The following is a 20,293-nucleotide window of genomic DNA, read 5'->3' on the forward strand; positions in this document are numbered from 1 at the left end:
GTCAATTATAGATTAAGCTATGTCGCTGCACGTGGAGTAAATAAAGGCTCCGGCTGCAACATTACAGAGATGTACACAAAAGTTTGAAATCCAAATATCTTCATATATTATAAATGCATAGTTAAGACTTTTACTTTGTCTACACTGAGAGCATGTATTCCAGCACAAAGACTTATATGCAGGATTATTACTATAGTTGATTAACTAATGCTGCTTATGTTGTGATTCCCAGACTGATTGTGTCCCGTTTGTGAGTGTCACAGCCGATGCTTTCTCTGACAGCTCAGGCTTACAGTGCTCGGGTAACTTTGACCAATTCTCCTGACAGTAATTGTAACATATTCTAACACACTATGTTCGTTTTTCCCCTCTGGACCCTTACTTACTCAGACATGTCTATCCCTCGTCTTCCCATTTGGGAAAAAAAACAAAAACTTCATATCATCAGGTCCCACAAGACGACGGTCAGGGATGTTCAGTACCTGGAGAAACATTTAGTGCGGCAGTGGAAATGGAAGCGTCAATACCAACAATAAATTATACCGTAAAATGCGAGAAGAACATCGGGAAATGAATTAAAGCTCCCTCTATAAAAATGGATCTTACAATGAAAACAGCTTTTATCCTTATTCATTGTTTGCTCGGGAGCTATAAAGTAAAGCGAAGCTGGACATTTTCTGACCAGCTCACACATTTATGGCACGCGCACATTATCGAGTGCCTTTTTAAACTGCGTTTTAATCTGGTCAAAGTCATCCTGGCCTAAGCGTTTTTCATCTTATTCTGCAGGCGGCGCTTAAAAATCCTTCTTAAATTCAATTAAATCAACTCGTTGCAAATCCGTCTACAAACTCATCTCGTTATGTTCTAGGCTAAAAAGGAGGGAGGTGCTGACAGCATATTTTCAGTTCCTCACAGGTACAGTAACACACGGATGCGTTTTATGTACCGGTCGTGCTCACCTGAGGAATTTAGGATAAACCTGCGAGCTGTAGAGAGGCGGCGGTTCAACCACACCACACATGAAACCCCTGCACTAACTATAACGCACAGACACACGCTGAAATGAGCGACCTCTGAAATACCGTTATTGGAGATTGTGGAAAGGTTTACACTGCTGTCATGAAATGAAGGAAACCCACAATTTCATGCATTTCAGTGAAATTGTTTTTTCAAATCATAACAGTTTTAGCAACATTAGCTGTTCAACTCTATCCCCAACCTAAGGCCTAGTACACAACTTAAATCTCTATTTCCACATTATGGGGACTTTGGGCCCCCAAAGAGATAAGTCCCCAGATTGACTGTTGTAACATAAAGTCGTGTCCCCACAAGATCCGTAATACAAGTGTACACACACACACACACACACACACACACACACACACAGCATTTGATGGTTTTAAAAAGTCCCCGATGTGCACAGACATCTGTGTATGGGTGGCCAACAATTCAACTGACACATGAAAGTAAACATGTCAAGACAGTGATCACAAAAGAGAGAGAGAGAGAGTTTCGCAATTAATGAAACAATTTTATTCAATCTTCCAGTAGAGACTTGATATTCATGGAATAAAACTGCTTTTCTGGGAGTTTTACTGAGCAAGACAGGAAAAAAATTATGAAGAAAGAAAGAAAAAAAGAAAAAGCAGTGAGGCAAAATGTGAAAGTGCAGAAAAAAAACCCAAAACATGTTTAAAAATACAAAAAAAAAAAGAAAAAAAAAAAGAATGTAACGAGTATAACAGTTCAGTAGCAAACGGGACCGCTCAAAGAAAGAAAGTGAAATTAATTGTTAAAATCTGCTTTTTGTAAAAAAAAAAAAGAAAAAAGAAAAAGAAAACTATAAGGACATCAGTAACTGACACTTTTCTCTGTCAACAATTAAAATCTGAATGCTCAACATTTTCCCTTAAAAGTCATTTTGCTCTGTCACTGAAATGAGAGAATGAGGAAGTCACTAAAATATTTACACCATCTTTCAAAAGTTTCAGAACAACCACATTGTTGTTTTCTCTAGGCTTTAAGTAGTTTTAAGTCCAGCAAGTGACCATCAGTTGTTATGTCAAACACACAAAAAAGAAAATCTGTGTAAATATAATGTAAATCAGGCCTTTTTGAGAAAAAAAAAAAACAGTTTTCTTTCAGCTTTCCTGCATTAATGGAGCTAAATTAACTCCTCAAACTTAAAACACACAATTACTACAGATTCCTCTTCTTTTAATCACTTAAAACAGTCTCTTACGTGCACCTGAAACGTTCCGGACATGTTCTGGAGGAGCTGCAGGTGAGAGCGCAAATATTCACGACATCAGTGTGTTCTGATAAGAGCTGCTGCTTCGCACTCTTCTCAGCTGAGCTGGATGTGGTTTGTTACTACTACACATGGTACTAAACTCATAAACAGTCACTATTAGGGATTGGCAGTGCAATTCTCGCCATCTTTGCGGTGAACTTTTAACACCTCTTGTACACTTTATTTAGAGGCCAGAGTATTTTACGTTATGAGAACTTCTCCTCAGAGGAGAAAGCCTGGACCAAATTCCCTGTTTTACATGTGTGTCGACTGCTTTGCAAACCCTCTGTCTGTATGAACTCTTTGGCTGCACCTTAGATGCGTTATCAGGACAATACTTTACTGCAAGGAGTAGAACTGTACACAGGGAAAACCTGAGAAGCATCCAAGGAAAGCGTCGGATGCCTCAGGTACAAAAAGAATCCCATCAGCATTCGGAAGATCAATTACAGCCTGAAGCAGAAAGCCATCAAAGGCAACAACAAACGTGCTTGCATCAACAGCGTTCACGAAGCTCACTAATATTCCACGCTGAAGGTTTACATCAGAGATGGAAGTTTCAGCTTTTTGTCCCTTAAACAGAAATAAACTAATAAGAATGAAAATGTTTATTTGATTTCTCTGCACTATTGAGTTGTGCTGTACATTAATTTCAGAGTAAATGCAGATGTGACGTTGTGGAAATATCAGTAACGACTGGAATCATTCCAAAACTTTTGAAAGATGGCGTCCATCCACAGTGCAACACCGTCTTCGACACGTCTGACCCTGCTGCGCGGCGAGCGGCAAACTTCACTTTTCTCGTGTCTGCCTCGGCTTTGTGTCACGTTAAGCCTTAAATGTGCAACACTACACTAACCAAACTATGCTTCGCAAAAAACAGACCGCACGGCACATATTCTAATAGTGAACATGTCTAGACACTATTCTTATTTTCTCTGAATGCATTTGAAACAAAAATGTAACATAAGATGAGCAACACTGAAACTTTAGTCTTTCATGTCTGAAATGCCCTTTTAGTCCCATGCCCCACACTAAACCTACACTTTACAGCCCCCCCAATTTTGCCCTTGTGTAACTATTCATGATTTTTGATCAGGGTTTTTTTTTTTCTTCATGGTAGAATAACTGTTTATTAACCTTTATTTAACATTATGAGACGATAGTCTCTACTAATTTTGTACGTGTCGTGTCATTCCACTTGTAGTCAGACAGAAAACATCAACCAACTGAGATTTTGGCGACCTGGAATGTGCCATAATTATTGTAACTACACAAGTACAACTGGATGTCTGCGGGAACATTTAGTTATGAGTCAGAATAATAGAACAATGGGGAAAAAAAAAGAACTTGGAGCAAGATCAGAGAGGAAACTTGCCTCGTGGTGAGTGTGATGATCTAATTATTACAGTTGGTCACAAAGATCAAGTATCTTCCAGTTGCATCACGCTCACTTGGCTTTACTCCTCTCCCAGTCTGTATATGTGCCCAATTCAGATGTCCTTCAAGTAGAAAACAAACCTGCCCGTATAACTGTCTGACCATCCTTAAAGGTCTCAGATCAGTTTGTGTTTCAGTCGAAAGCTCCATCAGTTATGGACAACTAACTAAACCACAAATTAGTCTGGGACCGGTTGGCTGCTATTCTCGCTACTTAGACCAAAATGCTGGGGGTTGGACAGCTACGGGGCTGAGGACAGTGAGGCCTGGGGACGATGAAGCCTAGGAGACAGAGGATATAGGGTTTTGGGGGGGGCCCATCTGGGTTATCACCTTATCCAACCACTGCAGTGGACCATGCAGGTGAATCTCAATCCAGCAGGGTGTGCTGGTCACATCTTGACGGTGGTATTCTGCTCCCCAGCCCTGAAACGCAGGAAAACACAGAATCTGTAATTGTGCTACACGACTGTATCGGTAAGTATATGTAAGATTAATTTTCAGCGGCGAGTGTAACTGCTAGTTTATGAGTTAAACACTGGATGAGATTTTTGCTTTTAACGCCTGTTATTCGATCGGCCAAATATTCTTTTGAAGAAAAGTAGAAACTTGTGTAATGTTGTCAAGTATCCAGATGCTGTTGCAGCCACAATTCTTCACAGAAAGGGGACCTTTTAAACTTTAAAACTCAGCCAACAGTTTACCACAAACAAGTTGACTGTCATTACTGAGACCGTTCATACATGTAACGCTGCTCTTTCATTTCTGTTCTCAAGGAAATCCGAACAGCTTACCTTAACAAAGCTCATGCGGATGGTGCACATCTTGGTGAGCTCATAAACAGCCTCAAAGCCGTGGTTCACAGACTGGGCCAGCAACTCGGCAAACTCCTGATTGTTGAAAATCTTCAGGCTACATCTACTGGGAATCTTGCACACAGTTGTTGGATGGAAACCATGGTGGTAGTTACAGTTACGACTCTGGACGAAGATACTGCTGTCACTCAGACATTCTGCATACACCTCCCCTCCAACATAGTACAAATGGACACCTATCAGGCAGCAGGAGAGAATGCAGTTAGTCAGGTGATTTAAAGGGCCAAACCCTCACTGTGATGAACCTTAAATCAATAGAGTAAAATGTTAAGTCAATTTGTTGTTATTGTCCTGATGCACTTGGGTCGCCACTAAAAGTATTCAATTTGATTTAATCTCATCTATTGGGAGTCTGTGCATTACTGTCGGTGAAACAATCGGTGCTGGACCTTTGCCGATGTGCCGCCGGGTGTTCTCAATGGTAGAATTGCGGTTGACGTTGGAGAGCAGGCCGAGGCAGAATCGGTTGCGGTTGTTGGAGGGGTCTGTGAAGCCATCGACCAGCACACTCGTGGAAGAAGCCTGGAACGCTTCACCGACGCGATTGTTGAGCTCATAGTAAACAATAGAGCACCAGTGCTTGGGCTCCTCATAGGCAACAGGCTGCACATCTGCAAAGGAAACGCATTAACAGATCACAGGAGTGAGCAGAGAACATTGTGAGGACGGAAACTGACTCAAAGCACAGTCAAGACTCTGCGTGCACAGATGGCAGCAGGCTCCTTTCTAAATCTTCCTCATCCACAAAATGATTCCATCAATAATGTCCCATGTAGCCCAAAGCGATTAACATGTTAGATCCAGTAGTTTAACTTCTGTACATCTGGGCAGATCAAAATCAAAGCACACAGACTGACTGTAGTCTGTGTGCCAGCCACTGCCGTTCCAAGCTGGCCTCACCCTTTTGGAGGGAGGAATAAATCATGTTTATCTAGGCACATACCTCTCCCAAACTTCCTCTGTAGCGTGGCACTGGTTGACAGGTGTGTTTTGTCTGTTCCCTTCCCAGAACTGGCCTACAATAGAAACATGCTCCCCTGTACAGGATGCAGCTTGTGGAAAAGAAGAAAAAAAAGTCCCCCAACTCCCACTTCCAGCTAACAAAACTTTCAACACCTCTTTCTGCTACTGCTATCACTAGACGAGGACAGAGTCTGAGCCATGCGAGCAATAATGATACAAACTACAAAGACTTTGTGGGTCATGTGTGGAAACAAAAGCTCAGATCAACGTCTAACTGTTGTGTGGTGAGATCAATTTAACTGCAAAACAACGATGCTTTAGGAATATATGCAAATCAGTGATCTCCAGTCCCAGGAATCTTATCATAAGAGGAAAAACAGATGATAAAAGAGACAGAGGAGGAAGAAAATTCAATTCTATAACCTCAGATGGACGTTTACATCAGATGTATGGAGTAAAAAAAAAAAAGTTTGGTTAGCCTGATGGTTTGTTTGCTACCCAGCTTCATTTGATCACTTCTTTTTATCATATGATGCCACGTTTCAGGTCTTTGCACTTAATTTGATGACAATTTAATATTACGGATCAAAAATGTGTCTGAAACTACAAAAGTAGAAGCCTTTATGGCTCCTAATTAGGTGGTTTGGATCCTTACGTGCTCTTACATCCAGACATAGAGTGCTCAAACGCGTCTACCTTGCACCATAAAACAAAACCACAACGTTGAGATAGCAGCAGTCATTACGCCACATTTCAGATTTCAAAATTGGAGGTAATTAGTGAATGTTATCTTTAACGAGTTTCAAGTCATTACCACAAGAAGAGATGACATAAGCCACAGTTTTTACAGGCCTCATAAAGCTGCTCTGGGGCCTGCTTTAATTTGATGAGGCTGAGCTTCCTTTGAGCTTTCACCCACAGACAAAATCCCACTGTGAACTAGCAGACCCCAGATTTATCTACCCAACATATATACCTCTATCTGATCTGGTATCTCATGCCTCATGTAGTCTGATAAGCATTTAGCCGCATTCTTTTAACGGTATAGCAGTATAACAGAGTTTTCACGGGGATGCTTCAAACGTGGACTGTAAAAAGAAGCATCCGAACTGACCGAATGTATTGTTGTAATGTACGTTTACCGTAGTTCTGCTCCTCACAGCTGCCGGGTGTATTAGCTCAGTTTAAATCTGGTCACAATGCATCTATAATAAGCACAATCATTTAACTGATCCTTGCTTGACATGCCTGACAGCAAAATCAAATTAAAACAACATTTAAATCTTGTCAGACCGAAATATTGAATTAATGTTGATGTTTGACATTGGAAACTTACTGTAAGTGCTTCGTTGATGTAAAATAAATGTTGGATTGTCATAACTGACATAAAATCAATCACTCAACAGTCTATTAAATGTTGGCATTTTAATCACCAAAATGTATCACTGGAAACCATAACGCAGGATGATGTCATGTCCGAACAACCTCCTGTGTGTGCAGGACAGATCAAAACTGCCATGGTTACCTATCCGGTTGTTACTCTGTAGGGGCAGGGGTGGAGCCATGAGGTTGGTGTCCATCGGCTGGGGGCAGTCCTGAGTCATCTGCTCCTCTGGGGGCATGTAGGCAGGTGGGGGAGTCTCTGCATCAGGACACAAGACCACTTAAGTTCAATGAGTTGGGGTTAAGCATGGAGGAAATGGAAAAGTTTAACGCACGACGGGATCTTACCTGGCATCTGGAATGGACTTCCGGGGTCGGAGCTGGATGGCGAATGAGGGAAGGTGGCACTGCTGCCACTTCCAGGGGAGTTTGGGAAGCTATTTCCAGGTGAATGCGGGAAAGGAACGGTGTTGGCCTGAGGAAAGGATTCTGGAAAGGTGGCATTCTGGGGCATGTGTGGCTCGTTCTGTTGCAGAGGGTTGCGGAACCGGGGCAGCATGGTATGCTTGGCATTGAACTCGCTGTTCCTCGGTACCAAAACAGGAGGCAGCACTGAGGAGGGCAAGAGTCAAGAGCACAAAAGTTAAGGAGTGTATAAATAAAACTGTGCTCCACCCATTAGTTAACAAAACACTAAAGTGAGGAAGGTTTTGCACTTTTTTCCCTTTTTAGCAGCCAGTCCACTGAGCGCTGAGGATGGTGCTATAATGATATAAACCATGAGATGATCCGCATTTGTCAACAACAAACATTTCACTGCGCTCCATGCACCACCTTTAGCATCTCAGACGGCGCTGTACCTAAATGTGATGAACCCCTTTCCCCTTTAAATCCTTGTGGATTATCTATCCGGTTGTAAATTATGGAAGAATTTATTAGTCATCCAAAAACATGACAATCCAGGGTTGAGACCAGGATGCAGAGTTGTAGTCTAACACACTTCTCTGCGGCTTCCCACCTGATGCTGCCCCCCCCTCAATCAAAAAACACAAAAGGAGCAAATCATCTTGTGCAAAAAAAATTTAAAACAAAAACTTTAACTGAACAAAAACATCAAATTATTAAATGTGGTTTGCTGAATATTAGATCTCTCCTTTCGAAGTTTCTGTTAGTGAATCATTTGATCTGTGGTCATCATATTGATGATGACCTGGCTGCAGCAGGAGGATCATGTTAGCATTAATGAATCAACTCCCTCTGACTATATAAATGTTCACGTTCCTCGAAGCACAGGCAGAGGAGGAGGAGTGGCAGCTATCTTCAGATCAGGGTTACTAATCAGTCCTCAAGATTAGTTTTAGCTCTTTTGAATCTCTGATTCTCAGTTTTTTCCCACCCAAAGTGGAAATCACAAAAACCTCTTGTGTTTGTTGTTGTGTATCGTCCACCTGGCTCTTAGTTTCTGTCTGAATTCTCAGAGGTTTTTATCCCAGTTAGTGCTGAGTACAGATAAAGTCATTGTAGTGGGTGACTTTAATATTCATGTAGATGCAGTCTACAAGAAAGCTGGAGAGACAGTGGCGTTCCTCTAATTTAGAAGAGTCTCAATTAGTCTGGAAAGATAGTTTAATAACGTATAAAAAACCCCTTCGTAAAGCAAGAACTGCTTATTATTCATCATTGATAGAAGAGAATTAGAACAATCCCAGGTTTCTTTTCAGCACTGTTGCCAGGCTGACAAAGAGTCCGAGCTCTGTTGAGTAATTTATTCCTTTAACTCTCAGCAGTGAGGATTTCATGAGATTCTTTATCAATAAAATTGTTTCTATCAGAGAGAAGATTAATGGAATCCTTCCCACTATTATCACTGATGTATCATCAAGTGCAGCAGCTATAGAAGTATCTTTAGAACCTGATTTGTATTTAGACGGCTTCTGCCCAGTTGATCTCTCTGAGCTAACAACAGCAATAGTCTCTTCAAAACCATCAACTTGTATTTTAGACCCAATCCCAACCAGACTGTTCAAGGAGGTTTTCCCCTTAATTGACACTTCCATATTGGATTTGATCAATCGGTTTTTGTTGACAGGATATGTACCTCAGACTTTTAAGGTTGCTATAATTAAACCTTTACTTAAAAAACCTACTCTTGATTCAAGAAGTGTTGGGCAATTATCGACCCATATCCAATCTCCCTTTTTTGTCTAAAGTTCTTGAAAAAAATTGTTGTAGCTCAACTTGTGATCTGTCAACTGTCAACTGTGATCATTTACATAGAAATAATCTGTTTGAAGAGTTTCAGTCAGGATTCAGAGTGCATCATAGCACAGAAACAGCACTGGTAAAAGTTACCAATGATCTCCTCTTAGCCTCTGATAGCGGACTTGTTTCTGTGCTTGTCCTGTTGGATCTCAGTGCTGCATTTGATACGATCGATCACAGCATTCTGTTACAGAGACTTGAACATGTTATTGGGATTAAAGGAACTGCATTAGGCTGGTTTAAGTCATATTTATCTGATAGATTCCAGTTTGTTCTTGTAAATGAAGAATCTTCCTCACACATCGGAGTAAGTCATGGAGTTCTTCAGGGTTCTGTGCTTGGACCAATTCTTCTTACTTTGTACGTGCTTCCATTAGGTAACATTATTAGACAGCATGGCATAAATTTCCATTGTTATGCTGATGATACTCAGCTGTACTTATCTATGAAACCAGATGAAACCAATAGGTTGGTCAGACTACAAGCATGTCTTAAAGACATAAAGACCTGGATGACTCAGAACTGTCTGCTTTTAAATTCAGACAAAACTGAAGTTGTTCTCTTTGGACCTGAGCGCTTAAGGGAGAAATTGTCTAGTTATACAGTTACTCTAGATGGTATTTCCTTGGCTTCTAGTTCTACAGTGAGGAACCTTGGAGTTATTTTTGACCAGAATTTATCATTTGACGCACATATAAAACTGGTTTCTAGGACTGCCTTCTTTCACCTTCGTAATATTGCTAAAATCGGGAACATCCTGTCTCAGGGTGATGCAGAGAAGCTACTCCATGCATTTGTTACTTCAAGACTGGACTACTGTAATTCTTTATTATTGGGCTGTCCCACATATTCTCTGAAAAGCCTCCAGCTGATCCAAAATGCTGCAGCCAGAGTTCTGATGAGAACTAACAGGAGAGATCATGTTTCTCCAGTTTTAGCTTCTCTTCATTGGCTCCTTGTTAAATTCAGAATAGAATTTAAGATTCTTCTTCTCACATATAAAGCTCTTAATGACCGAGCTCCATCATATCTTAAAGATTTTATTGTAAGGTATTTTCCTAACAGAGCACTTCGCTCCCAAACTGCAGGTTGAGTTGTTGTTCCCAGAGTTTCTAAAAGTAAAATGGGAGGTAGAGCCTTCAGTTACTAGGCCCCTCTCTTGTGGAATAATCTGCCAGTAAATGTCCGGGAAGCAGACACCCTTTCCACTTTTAAGATTAGGCTTAAAACTTTCCTTTTTTAATTAAGCTTATAGTTAGGGATGGCTCAGGTAATCCTGAAACATCCCATAGTTAAGCTGCTATAGGCTTAGACCTCATCTGTCACACCTTTCCTCACTTTGCTCCTTTTTTCTTTTTTTAATTTCTCAAATGATATTATGTACATGTGACATTATTGTGGTCATTAACTTGTGTTTCCCTGTTCCAACAGGTATCCTTTGAATGGTGTTATGGTGTTTTTTTCCCCCTTCTTTTCCATCTTCTCAAACCCCAGCTGGTCGAGGCGGATGGCCACCCTTCCTGAGTCTGGTTCTGCCAGAGGTTTCTTCCTGTTAAAAGGGAATCGTTCCTTTCCACAGTCGCCTCAGGCACGCTCAGGATGGGAGATTGGACTGAAGACAAGTTTTGGTGCAATCTGTTGGTTTCCTTAGCTAGAATATTGTTTTTTGAATTGGCTCTATATTAATTAATTGGATTATTTTGAAATTCATTAATTTGATTTAATTGGATTATGATAACAATTAATTGAATTCCAATTCACTTGAATTGGACTATATTATTTAAGTGCCTTGAGATGACAATTGTTGTAATTTGGAGCTATATAAATAAAACTGAATTGAATTGAACAACTTGTTCAGGGAAGTGAGTGAGCAATCTGCAAAGGGACGCAAACACTGACAATTACTCCTAATCAACTAATAAGCATCTTGATGGGAACAAGTTCCAGAGTAACTTATATCTTAATGTTGTTCACAGTGTTTAGTGTCTCGGAAGTGGAAGCAAAGACGTGGCTGATGTAAAGTTATTACATCGTCTCTCTCTGACTCTTCTTTGTTCTTAGTTCAGACAGAAAAAGCAACTTATCACCACTCGGGTCCATTCATCGAACATAACATTATAACCACAGACGGGTCAAGTGAGTAACACCACTGCCCCTGCGTGGCAGCAATGCACCCCAGAAAAATCAAGACTCTTTGTGGGGAAAGAACGTGATTAAAAACAAAACAGTGAGGCGTTCAGCTGACCTCCAAACCTTTATCTGAAACCATACCTGAGCTTTGGATTGATGAGGAACATAAACTATATCCATCTAGTGATTAACAAAGTTTTTTCAGCATCATGCGCAACACAAATATATACATACAAAAATAGATGCAAAGTCAATAATAAGGTTATCTAATTGCAGCATGATAAAAAGTCATTCTGGCACTCTTCATGACTCGACATTCTGAGCACAGATGTTGCTGCATTTTTCAAATGTCAGCTTCCAGCCAGTTGGCAGTTGGGCTTAGCCAGCAGTATTTGGTTCAGACTCTCAGGTTTCTGCTCTAAAAGACATTTCGAGGCAGGCCGTTCTTGTGGAATTCATCACTTGGGGTAAATATTCTGGCTGAGGGCTGTTCAGGTGCTGTATAAACCACAGTGATACGCTCCACTTGTGTCTATAAATACCTCTGCAGATAAATAAAGCTGGTGCTGAAATTTTAGATGAGGCTCATGCTGCTCTGAGTGTTTGCAAAGGTAGCCCATGTGTGCTGCAACAGTCTAATACATCAATCTGGCAATTTATTTCAAAGGTTAAATGTGGAGCAGGCGGACAGCTGTGGCGTTAAGTAAAATAGTGAGGGGAGATTGACAGGATGTGTGTGTGTGTGTGTGTGTGTGTGGGTGTAGGTGGGTGGGTGGTGTTTCGGGTGGAAAAATAGACTGTGTGTGAGGAGGGGGGACTGGTGTGGACAGACAGGTGCTGAGGGGTTGAATCACCTTAGCCCTGTGTCTTCCACCCGCTGCTAAAACAAAACGTGTGCGAGGCAGGCAACAACTCTTTCCTCCCATTGTGTGTGGGTCTTCCTGTTCCAGTCATCCTCAGAGAAACTGGGCCTGCATTCGTCGGTGTGTCTGTGCATGTGTGTGTGTGTGTTTCGAGTCTGTGCGTCCCTGTTTTTGTCAAATGCGTGCAAGTGTAAGAGTGTTTGTGCCTGTGTGTGTCAACATGTGTGGAAGAAAAAGAAGAAAAAGAAGTGCCTGCAGTACAGGGCATGCCCAAAACAAAGCCCTCGTTCTCCCTCAGATGGAATTTCCTGCTTCATACACACATGAATGAACACACACACACACACATTTGGCCCTTTACAAACTTAGCACCCTGCACACAGTTGTTTTTATCTTGTCAGCTGACCCTAATTTTCTCTTGAGCATGAGGCTAAATTGGATTTGTTTTAGTCCTTACTCCTGAACCAAACTGATACAAGCATTATATATCTTTTTGTTTTGTTTTTTAAAATCATGAATAAGTGCAGCTAGACTCAGGGTTAAACCCACAGGATTTTATGCAAGAGAACACGACATTAAGTACTTTATCGAAGTGTCTGAAGGAAAGAAGGTTTATGTGATGAAATAATAAAACTGACAGTCTGTAGTTTCTGTGGATCAGAGGCTGATCGGCTTGATAAGGTCAGATAAGATTATATCCCTCACCTGGACTGTCCACTCGTTTGTAGTGGTAGGGGTTGATACACACGTCTTTCTGCTTGGAGCCAAAGGGGTACTCGCAGCATTCCAGTGCCTTCAGCTCATGGTGGGACTGCAGGTCAGGCCAACGCCACACCCGACAGTAAATGACATGTGGTAGACCTTTCCTGTGGGACACCTGTAGCCGTCCATCCAGTGAGCGAGGAATTGTCACACAGTTACTGGGCTGACCAGGGCAGCTGAGAGCCCGCTCCAGCTCCTCCATGGCTCCCTTCTTCTTTTTCAGTTTTTTAACCAGAGCATCCACGGCCTTTTCTGCCCACTTCTCTTCCTCATCTCCCTGCTTCCAACCCAGCAGCCGCTTGACTGCTGGGCTGGTGAAAGAGAAGAGCGAGGTGACATTCATAGTGGACTAACTGTCCTCCTCCACTCTCCTCAAGAAAGCGTGACAGGTGGTGGGAGACTGTCCAGTCCCAGAAGACAAAGGGCGGAGTATTATTTGAACCTTTGAGATATTTTTTTTCTAGGTACTTCTCAGATTCAAAAGTTTGTAAGATCCGATCCTCTTGAAAGTCACTAGAACAAAAGGAAAAGACACAGTGAGTAAGTTAAAATCTCCCATCAAAACATAAGTGACATATACAGATATGTGCTGCGGCCTGAATCCTATATTTTGCAAAGTTGCAGAAACCACCTAATTTTTCCTGTTTTACTGCACCGGCATCAACCATGGAGGCTGCCGTTCTTGAAGAAAAGAATGCTAATGTCACCACAACAGCTGGTATGATCATGTCACTCATGACTTCTGAGAAACTGGCCTGACGGTCACTCCAGACACCCTCCTGTAAACATCAGCCCCAACCAGACATTCTTCAGATAGCTTCCTGTCTGTATGGATTGTCACATTACCACCAATTACTAATGTCATTTACAGCAAAGGACTTCACATACTATATGCAACCCGAACACCCTTCAGAAAGACTGTGATAACGGATTTAAAAAAAAGGCTAATATTTACTGAAGGATTTTGAGAAAATACCTTAATTCTGTGAATTTGTGTTTGGAGATCTCTGTCACTGACCAACAAATACTGATTTCAGGCAGGAATCTGTGCAGTACAATAAAAGGGAAGTGCATGTGGACCCCAGGATAAATGTGCCTATTCAATCGAGTCCCACAGGAGCCATTCAGTAGCCAGAAGGTACGCACATTCTAGCTTTTTAAGAGGGAACACAAAAGCACATCCGAGCGCTTTCTGTTCCACCTTCTTTTCATATTCTGTCCGAATAAAATTAGGGGGATGAAATTTAGTTAAGGTCGAGGTTTGGCTGATGCCATCCCTGAATCAAATAAACAGCCTGTCAGAAATGTACCAGCATTTATAAATTCTGACTCATGGATGAGGATGCATCGCTCTGACAGTAAAGCCTGCAGTATATTGGATTTCATACAACCAGGAACAGATTGATCATTAAGACTGCTCTGTAGTTATTCCTGGCCCTGCAGATTATGGGATAAAGAGCAATTTATATCTTTGCCAACTACTGCATACGTGAGGTACATCATACAGGCAAACATCTCGGGCGAAGTGCTCTTTACGCTGAATGTGGACACTTAAGATTAGAAACCACACTGACTGGAAAGCGGCAAGTTGCAGCTGTGACTATCTTAGTCATTTCAATAACATCTAAGAAGCGACACCAAGACACACAAGCAGGAAGAGAGCGCATGTGGGTGGACTACAATGTGTGTGAGATCAAAGAGAAAAAAAAATACATCAAAAACTGATATCTCTGTGACTAAGGGAGCTCCCTCCGCAACTCTCCACCAAAACAGAGAGGAAAAAAAAAGACTCTGGAGGGATGTCTTCACACGTGAAACAAACTATTTTCTGTGTTGTAGCTGTGAACTAAACATGCTTAATTTAATTCAAATAGTTTTTGATCAAACACTGAGTAGACAAGATTGTGAATATGACCAGACTTCCCATTTTTGGATCCTGGCAGCTATGACACATTTCTCTCGGCCCCAAAAATAAACAAGTTGTGCCTTCTATTGATGCTGCTGTATCTGCTATATTACAAACGGATGATTTACTTCATTTTAACACGATTATTGCATTGTGTCATTACAATGTGAAATGCTTAAAAAAGCAAGCATTATCTCTGCTTTGTGACCTTGTCAGTGTCTGCTGGATAAAAATGACACAGTCAGCACTCCTTCACACAGAGAGAGCGCGTACTTCAGATGTGGAGTACATGTAAATAATCTTACTTGTAAACAATTCAAACGGCAGCAACGTTAAATCTGCACCAGGGTCAGCACCCCAGCACATAAGAAGTCAATGTGATCTACATTGAGCTGCAGAGCTACTGTGAGGACTTCTCAGTAACAGCCAGCACCATCAGCACAATTCAATACTAGCTGCACAAAAAACAAACTTTAACCCATTTCACGTGGTAGATTCCTAAAAGTACTGTATCTAACATCTGGAGTAGACTTAACAATCCTGCTATGATTCAGCTGCAGCTGGAGGCCATGCCTTTGAGATGTTTCTAACCCTGACAGTCAATCATATCTGACTCCTTGTCTGACCACATGCTTATTTAAAGAGCTTGATATGGCACAGTATTACCTCTTGGGACAATGCTAGTTTGGAGTTGTCTTTCGAGGTAGTCAAAATATAAAGGCGCCAATGTGCCTTGCTCTTCCTATATCTATGTATAGACTAGGATGTCTGCATAGCATAACAGTCTTATTGTCCACCAACTTTCTTAACAATTCACCAACAAATTCCACAGCAAAACAGCATTTTTGTGTTACCTTCGAGGACATAGATTTTAGCACTTTCACTTGGAGAGTAGTTTGAGAAAGTGTCGGGGGGGGGTATATTTTGGATTTGTTGTGATTCAAGGCCCACCGTTCGTGGTGACCAGAGTATATCAAGAGTATTTTCTGTTTTGAGAGCCTGTCTCCAGCAGACAGCTGTGAAGTCCATGTGTGAACAACAACTGCTTTGTTACAACTAATTTTTGCACATTTGTGTTCATGTGCGAGACTATTTTTTTTTCCAATGAGTAGCTGCTGTAATCTGATGTGTTTCACTTTCAGCATTTTATCTTTGTAATGACCCTGCAGCATTCTCCAAAAAGAAAGTCGAATACACAGAAAGAAAAGCTTCAACAAGTCAATAATCAGTCATTGCTTACTGAAAATTGCATTTATTTCTAGTTTCTAATCATCAGTCTTTCAATACAGTGACAATGTTCATTTACCTTGAAATGTGGGTTGTACTAAAGGCGTAAAGCACAACTGTTGTGGAACAGAAAGAAAGCAGCAAATCTTTACAAAGGAGAGGCTGATATTAGTCATTTTTGGCTTAACTTTAAGTGACCATTTTGTCTGAGTGAAAGCTCACATCTAATCCCATTGCCTTGCTGGTAAGGATCTTTCAGTGAATCCTCTGATTACACATATCTTCAATATAACTGATAAACTTCAAAGAAGTAAGTCAAAGATGATGCCTTAAAAAAAAGAAAGATTACAGTCAGACAAAAACACCACAGAGTCCTCATAATTGAGCATCTGGAATCAGTCATTACCTATTTCAGCCAATTATCACATGAATTTCTAATTTCATCAATTGTCCTATTACTACCTTATTTTGGAGACGGATGTAGTGCTTCTACTTTATGTCTATTTTCAAACTACATTTGCTCAAAAAGCACAGATTTCTGTATGGAGCCTTCAAACTTCGAGCTCCGTAACCTCATGTCTCATGAACACCATGAGCAGTCACACAGATGCCTGCAGTGGCCTTGGAGCAGCTCTCTTCCCTATAAAAACTGAAACACACACACCATCATTTACACAACAGCTCCATAAAAACCCTTCTGACATTCTCTACAGCTGAGTCTGGGTGCTGCTCTCTCGCTATTGCGTTAGCGGTAGCTTATTATGGTCATCAGTTAGCCCAATGGACAGAGACTTAAGCTAATGGGAGCACAGAGTGGGATCATCCGACACTGACAGGCGAGGGCTTTGACCCACCTGGTGCGAGCTGTTAGCCACTACACTAGCCACATGGATCATTTTGCACCGCTCCAGTGTCTGTTAATCAATTTAAGCCAGGGCTGTGTAGGATGAGGAGGCAGTAATGATGCTCTCTAGACCCTCCCCAGAGATGGGGCATTATGAAGAAGCTACATTATTTATCAGCAGGGTCCTGGATGGGGCCTCCATTAACCCCCGCTCAATGGAGTCACTGGCTATAAACAGGGGAGTGCAGGAAGAGAGAGGGTGACAGATAAAGAGGAAGAGGGAAGAAGAAATGGGAAATGATGCATCGACAGGAAGAGAGCAAGAAAGTAAGAGTGATGGTGAAGCCAGAGACAAACTGGGTGTTTTGTAGAAAAAGAAACTGAGAAACTAATCTTGTGTTCCGGTCTCAGTTTTATAATGCTGCATTTCTTGAAAATTATGTTGCTGCTCCTGTGAGCAAACCCTTATTCTCTGTTGCATTAAAAAACGTTTTCAACAAAATAGGTAAATCTAAACCAGGGGATTAAAACACATATCCATGCCAGATGGCAGGAACAACAATGTATACTGGTGGTTGAACGGCCATCCCTAGTAGACAGCAAAGGCAAATTCTTTTTCCATAGCCACTCCAGTCAATACACTAGTCTACAAGCATAGCTTAAAAATAACCACAGACAGACATGAGGTGTTACCCTTACTGACTAGACATGTCATTGACCTGGGAGGGTCCTTTGAGCAACTGGGGCCACTGTCCCTCACAAACATATGCACAGATCCGAGCCAGTAAACATTACACCGCAACACAAGCGGAAGAAATCAGGCGAATCACGCGTCCCTTGCAGCGCGACACTGAAAACGCCAGGAAACCAACTAAACGGTTCGCAGTATAGTCCCGACATCCAGGAGCTGGAACTGGAATTAACTTCTGTGCGCCCCGGACACAGCGGTGCGCACGCGACCACAACACATGGGTTTTCCAACAGACATCCCAAACATGCCTGGCACTCAGTGTTGGGTTTGTGTTGTGTTAGGGTGGACACCTCATCCCGTCACATTGAGGATATGTTATCCAGACCATGCAAACACGCAAGAGAAGAGCTACAACTTACGGTTATATATTATTAGTAAACCAGCAGATGAAAAGTTTTCAATTTTTTTTCAATATTCACATGACTTTGTAATAAGTTTCCTTCCGACACTTTCGTTTTGCCTGTTTTTAAATCAAAATAAGAATAGAAAACATCTTTCTTCAAGACGGAAACTCATAGTTGGAGCTTGTTTTTTGTTATAGGATACAGGAATGCCGCTGACCTATATTTACACCTTGTTGTCGAGTTGTTTTCTGCAACTGCAGTGATGTCCATTGGACAGACAGACTTTCACAGCAGCGCACTGTTTTGATTAAGGTACACTAAGGCTAAATTTAACCTCCCCTTCAGTATAAATACAGGAAATAAGATAATAACATCTGACAGTCGCATCTGTTTTTTTCATACAAGCAGTTTTACCCTCATTTCAAGGCAAAAAACAACCAGAACGGTGCTTAAAGCCCCCTACCCGGAGAATGTAGAAAAATAATACAATTGGAACTGCACCACCAACAAGGACAAATCCCTGTCCTTTAGGTAATCTGATATGTCATCTTCAATAAAGTCAGGAGATCGAGCCTTCGCTGCTGTGGGTCTTTCACTCCACTCCCTCTTCTTCCTCTTGCACAGAAACAAATTCACAAACAAATGGGCATAAATAAACACCTGCAACACAGTGTACAGCTGCTGAAACAGCCACAGCGAGTCCATGCTGAAGTGTGGCACACGTTCACTTTACAACTACAGAGGTGGAACGTTTCGGAACAATACTTCCTTATCAGTTAAACACTGTCAAATGGTTGTATGTGGCATAAAGCATGGGGTTTGACCCATGTTTGGGTTTTCTATTTTGATCACCGGGGCTCATTGTCAGGCTTTGCAGTGTGTTGCTTACTTATTCATGTCACCGCTGCCGTACTCAGTTTTTGTTTACAAAGCCAAATTGTCAACCTGAAATGGATGAAAAATGAATTTGCTCCAGTTTCCAATGGCAAGAAATGGCTCTTTTCCCTTTAAGATGAACCGTTAATGTGTAATGTGGTGTATGGAAACAATGGCATGAAATTAAAAAGAAGAGAACAACTGCAAAACTGCTGTTTTTGGTAAGATAAGTATAATCCCTTAACATATATTCCTCAGATTGTGAAGGCTCTGTGATGATTTCAGACCACACAGACTGGTCAATCACCTGATTTTCAGTGACTTGGGGAGCTTTGTCACATTTTCAATCATTGCAGTCATTCATTATGAATAAAGCTGAATATTCAGAGTATTTTCTCAATGTGAGAAGGATGTGCTGCTTTGCTGTTACAAATCGAAATAAACTGAATATTTCTTTCTTCTTTAAACGCCAGATAGTCACAAACATCAAGCGATCTGAGGGCATCGCCTTGGCTTGTGGTGGCCATTTTTCACGTTTTGACGTGTTATAGATAAGTTAACTGATTAATTGAGATACAAACCACTCATTTGTCCATATATAACTCTTAAGAGTTCATGCTCTCTAAGATGTGTTTTATTAGAACAAAGTCGTCTTTATTTCCAGCTGAAACATCAAATAAGAGCTTGTACTGACGCTTGTTTGAAAGAGATTTTAAGGCAATTAACTCTGTCTTCAGCGTAAAAAGGCTGCTTTGCCAAACAAAACTATCTAGAGTTTTACAATACACAACAAAGCAAACATAATATACAGCATGTTTGCTTCTGATATTACCAGGTTATTGGAGAAGCCCAGATAACTAAACGTGTCTCTAGTCTGACACTGTAAGTGAAAGGAAGAAAAAAGTTTGAAGCCTCAAACTGACACACTGCTCAGCTCGTAGCCGTTGGGATCTACTTCCTTACAACCACAGCCATGTTCAGTGTAACGACAGAAAATTGTGCTAAATCAACTTTTCATTTAGGAAGTCATAGAGGCAACAAAAGTTTACCGTACCTTTTCTGGCTCTGCGGCTCTTTCTCTGTGTGTGTGTGCGCGGCCCCTCCTGCGTGCTCCCTCTGCCTGAGCTGGGTCTGCTCGACCTGGCGTCAGTGAGTCGCGGAGCCGTCTCACCCTCCGCTGAACGCCAGTATCACGCCGCGGGATGCAGCCCCCGACAACAAGAAGACCTACTTTTTGCACTTCCAACATCTTCATTCACTGCGTGAAAACGGATTATGTAATTGTGAAACAATGCGATTTTCTCGCTGATTTCCAAGGGCCTGTCCCCTGCTTGTATATCAGAGCACCCCCCAGAACTTCCTTGTAAAATC

The 20,293-nt window shown here is 41.5% G+C and overlaps 1 protein-coding gene across 1 annotated transcript; it reads right to left on the minus strand.

Annotated features, from left to right (window-relative positions):
- Positions 1-1,513: 1,513 nt before the first annotated feature.
- On the minus strand, positions 1,514-20,083 carry smad1 (SMAD family member 1). Its single transcript, XM_072384903.1, has 7 exons — positions 19,977-20,083; positions 12,918-13,487; positions 7,306-7,569; positions 7,100-7,216; positions 5,001-5,222; positions 4,531-4,787; positions 1,514-4,162 (listed from the first exon to the last, which is right to left on the minus strand). The coding sequence occupies exons 2-7, from the start codon at positions 13,315-13,317 to the stop codon at positions 4,019-4,021; spliced, it is 1,404 nt and encodes a 467-aa protein (XP_072241004.1). The 5' UTR covers positions 13,318-13,487; positions 19,977-20,083; the 3' UTR covers positions 1,514-4,018.
- Between the last annotated feature and the right edge of the window lie 210 nt (positions 20,084-20,293).

Source organism: Leuresthes tenuis, unplaced genomic scaffold, assembly GCF_036924035.1.
Source record: "Leuresthes tenuis unplaced genomic scaffold, fLeuTen1.0.hap1 SCAF_4, whole genome shotgun sequence".
Lineage (NCBI taxonomy): Eukaryota > Metazoa > Chordata > Actinopteri > Atheriniformes > Atherinopsidae > Leuresthes > Leuresthes tenuis.

Bases quoted from the DNA above. Each gene is read 5' to 3' on its own strand.
- smad1 (XM_072384903.1), bottom strand. From the start codon at position 13,317: ATGAATGTCACCTCGCTCTTCTCTTTCACCAGCCCAGCAGTCAAGCGG. The intron at 7,570-12,917 runs GTGAGGGATATA...TGCCCTCCTCAG, and splicing joins CAAACGAGTGGACAGTCCAG to TGCTGCCTCCTGTTTTGGTA. The intron at 5,223-7,099 runs GTAACCATGGCA...TTTCCTTTGCAG, and splicing joins ACAGAGTAACAACCGGATAG to ATGTGCAGCCTGTTGCCTAT.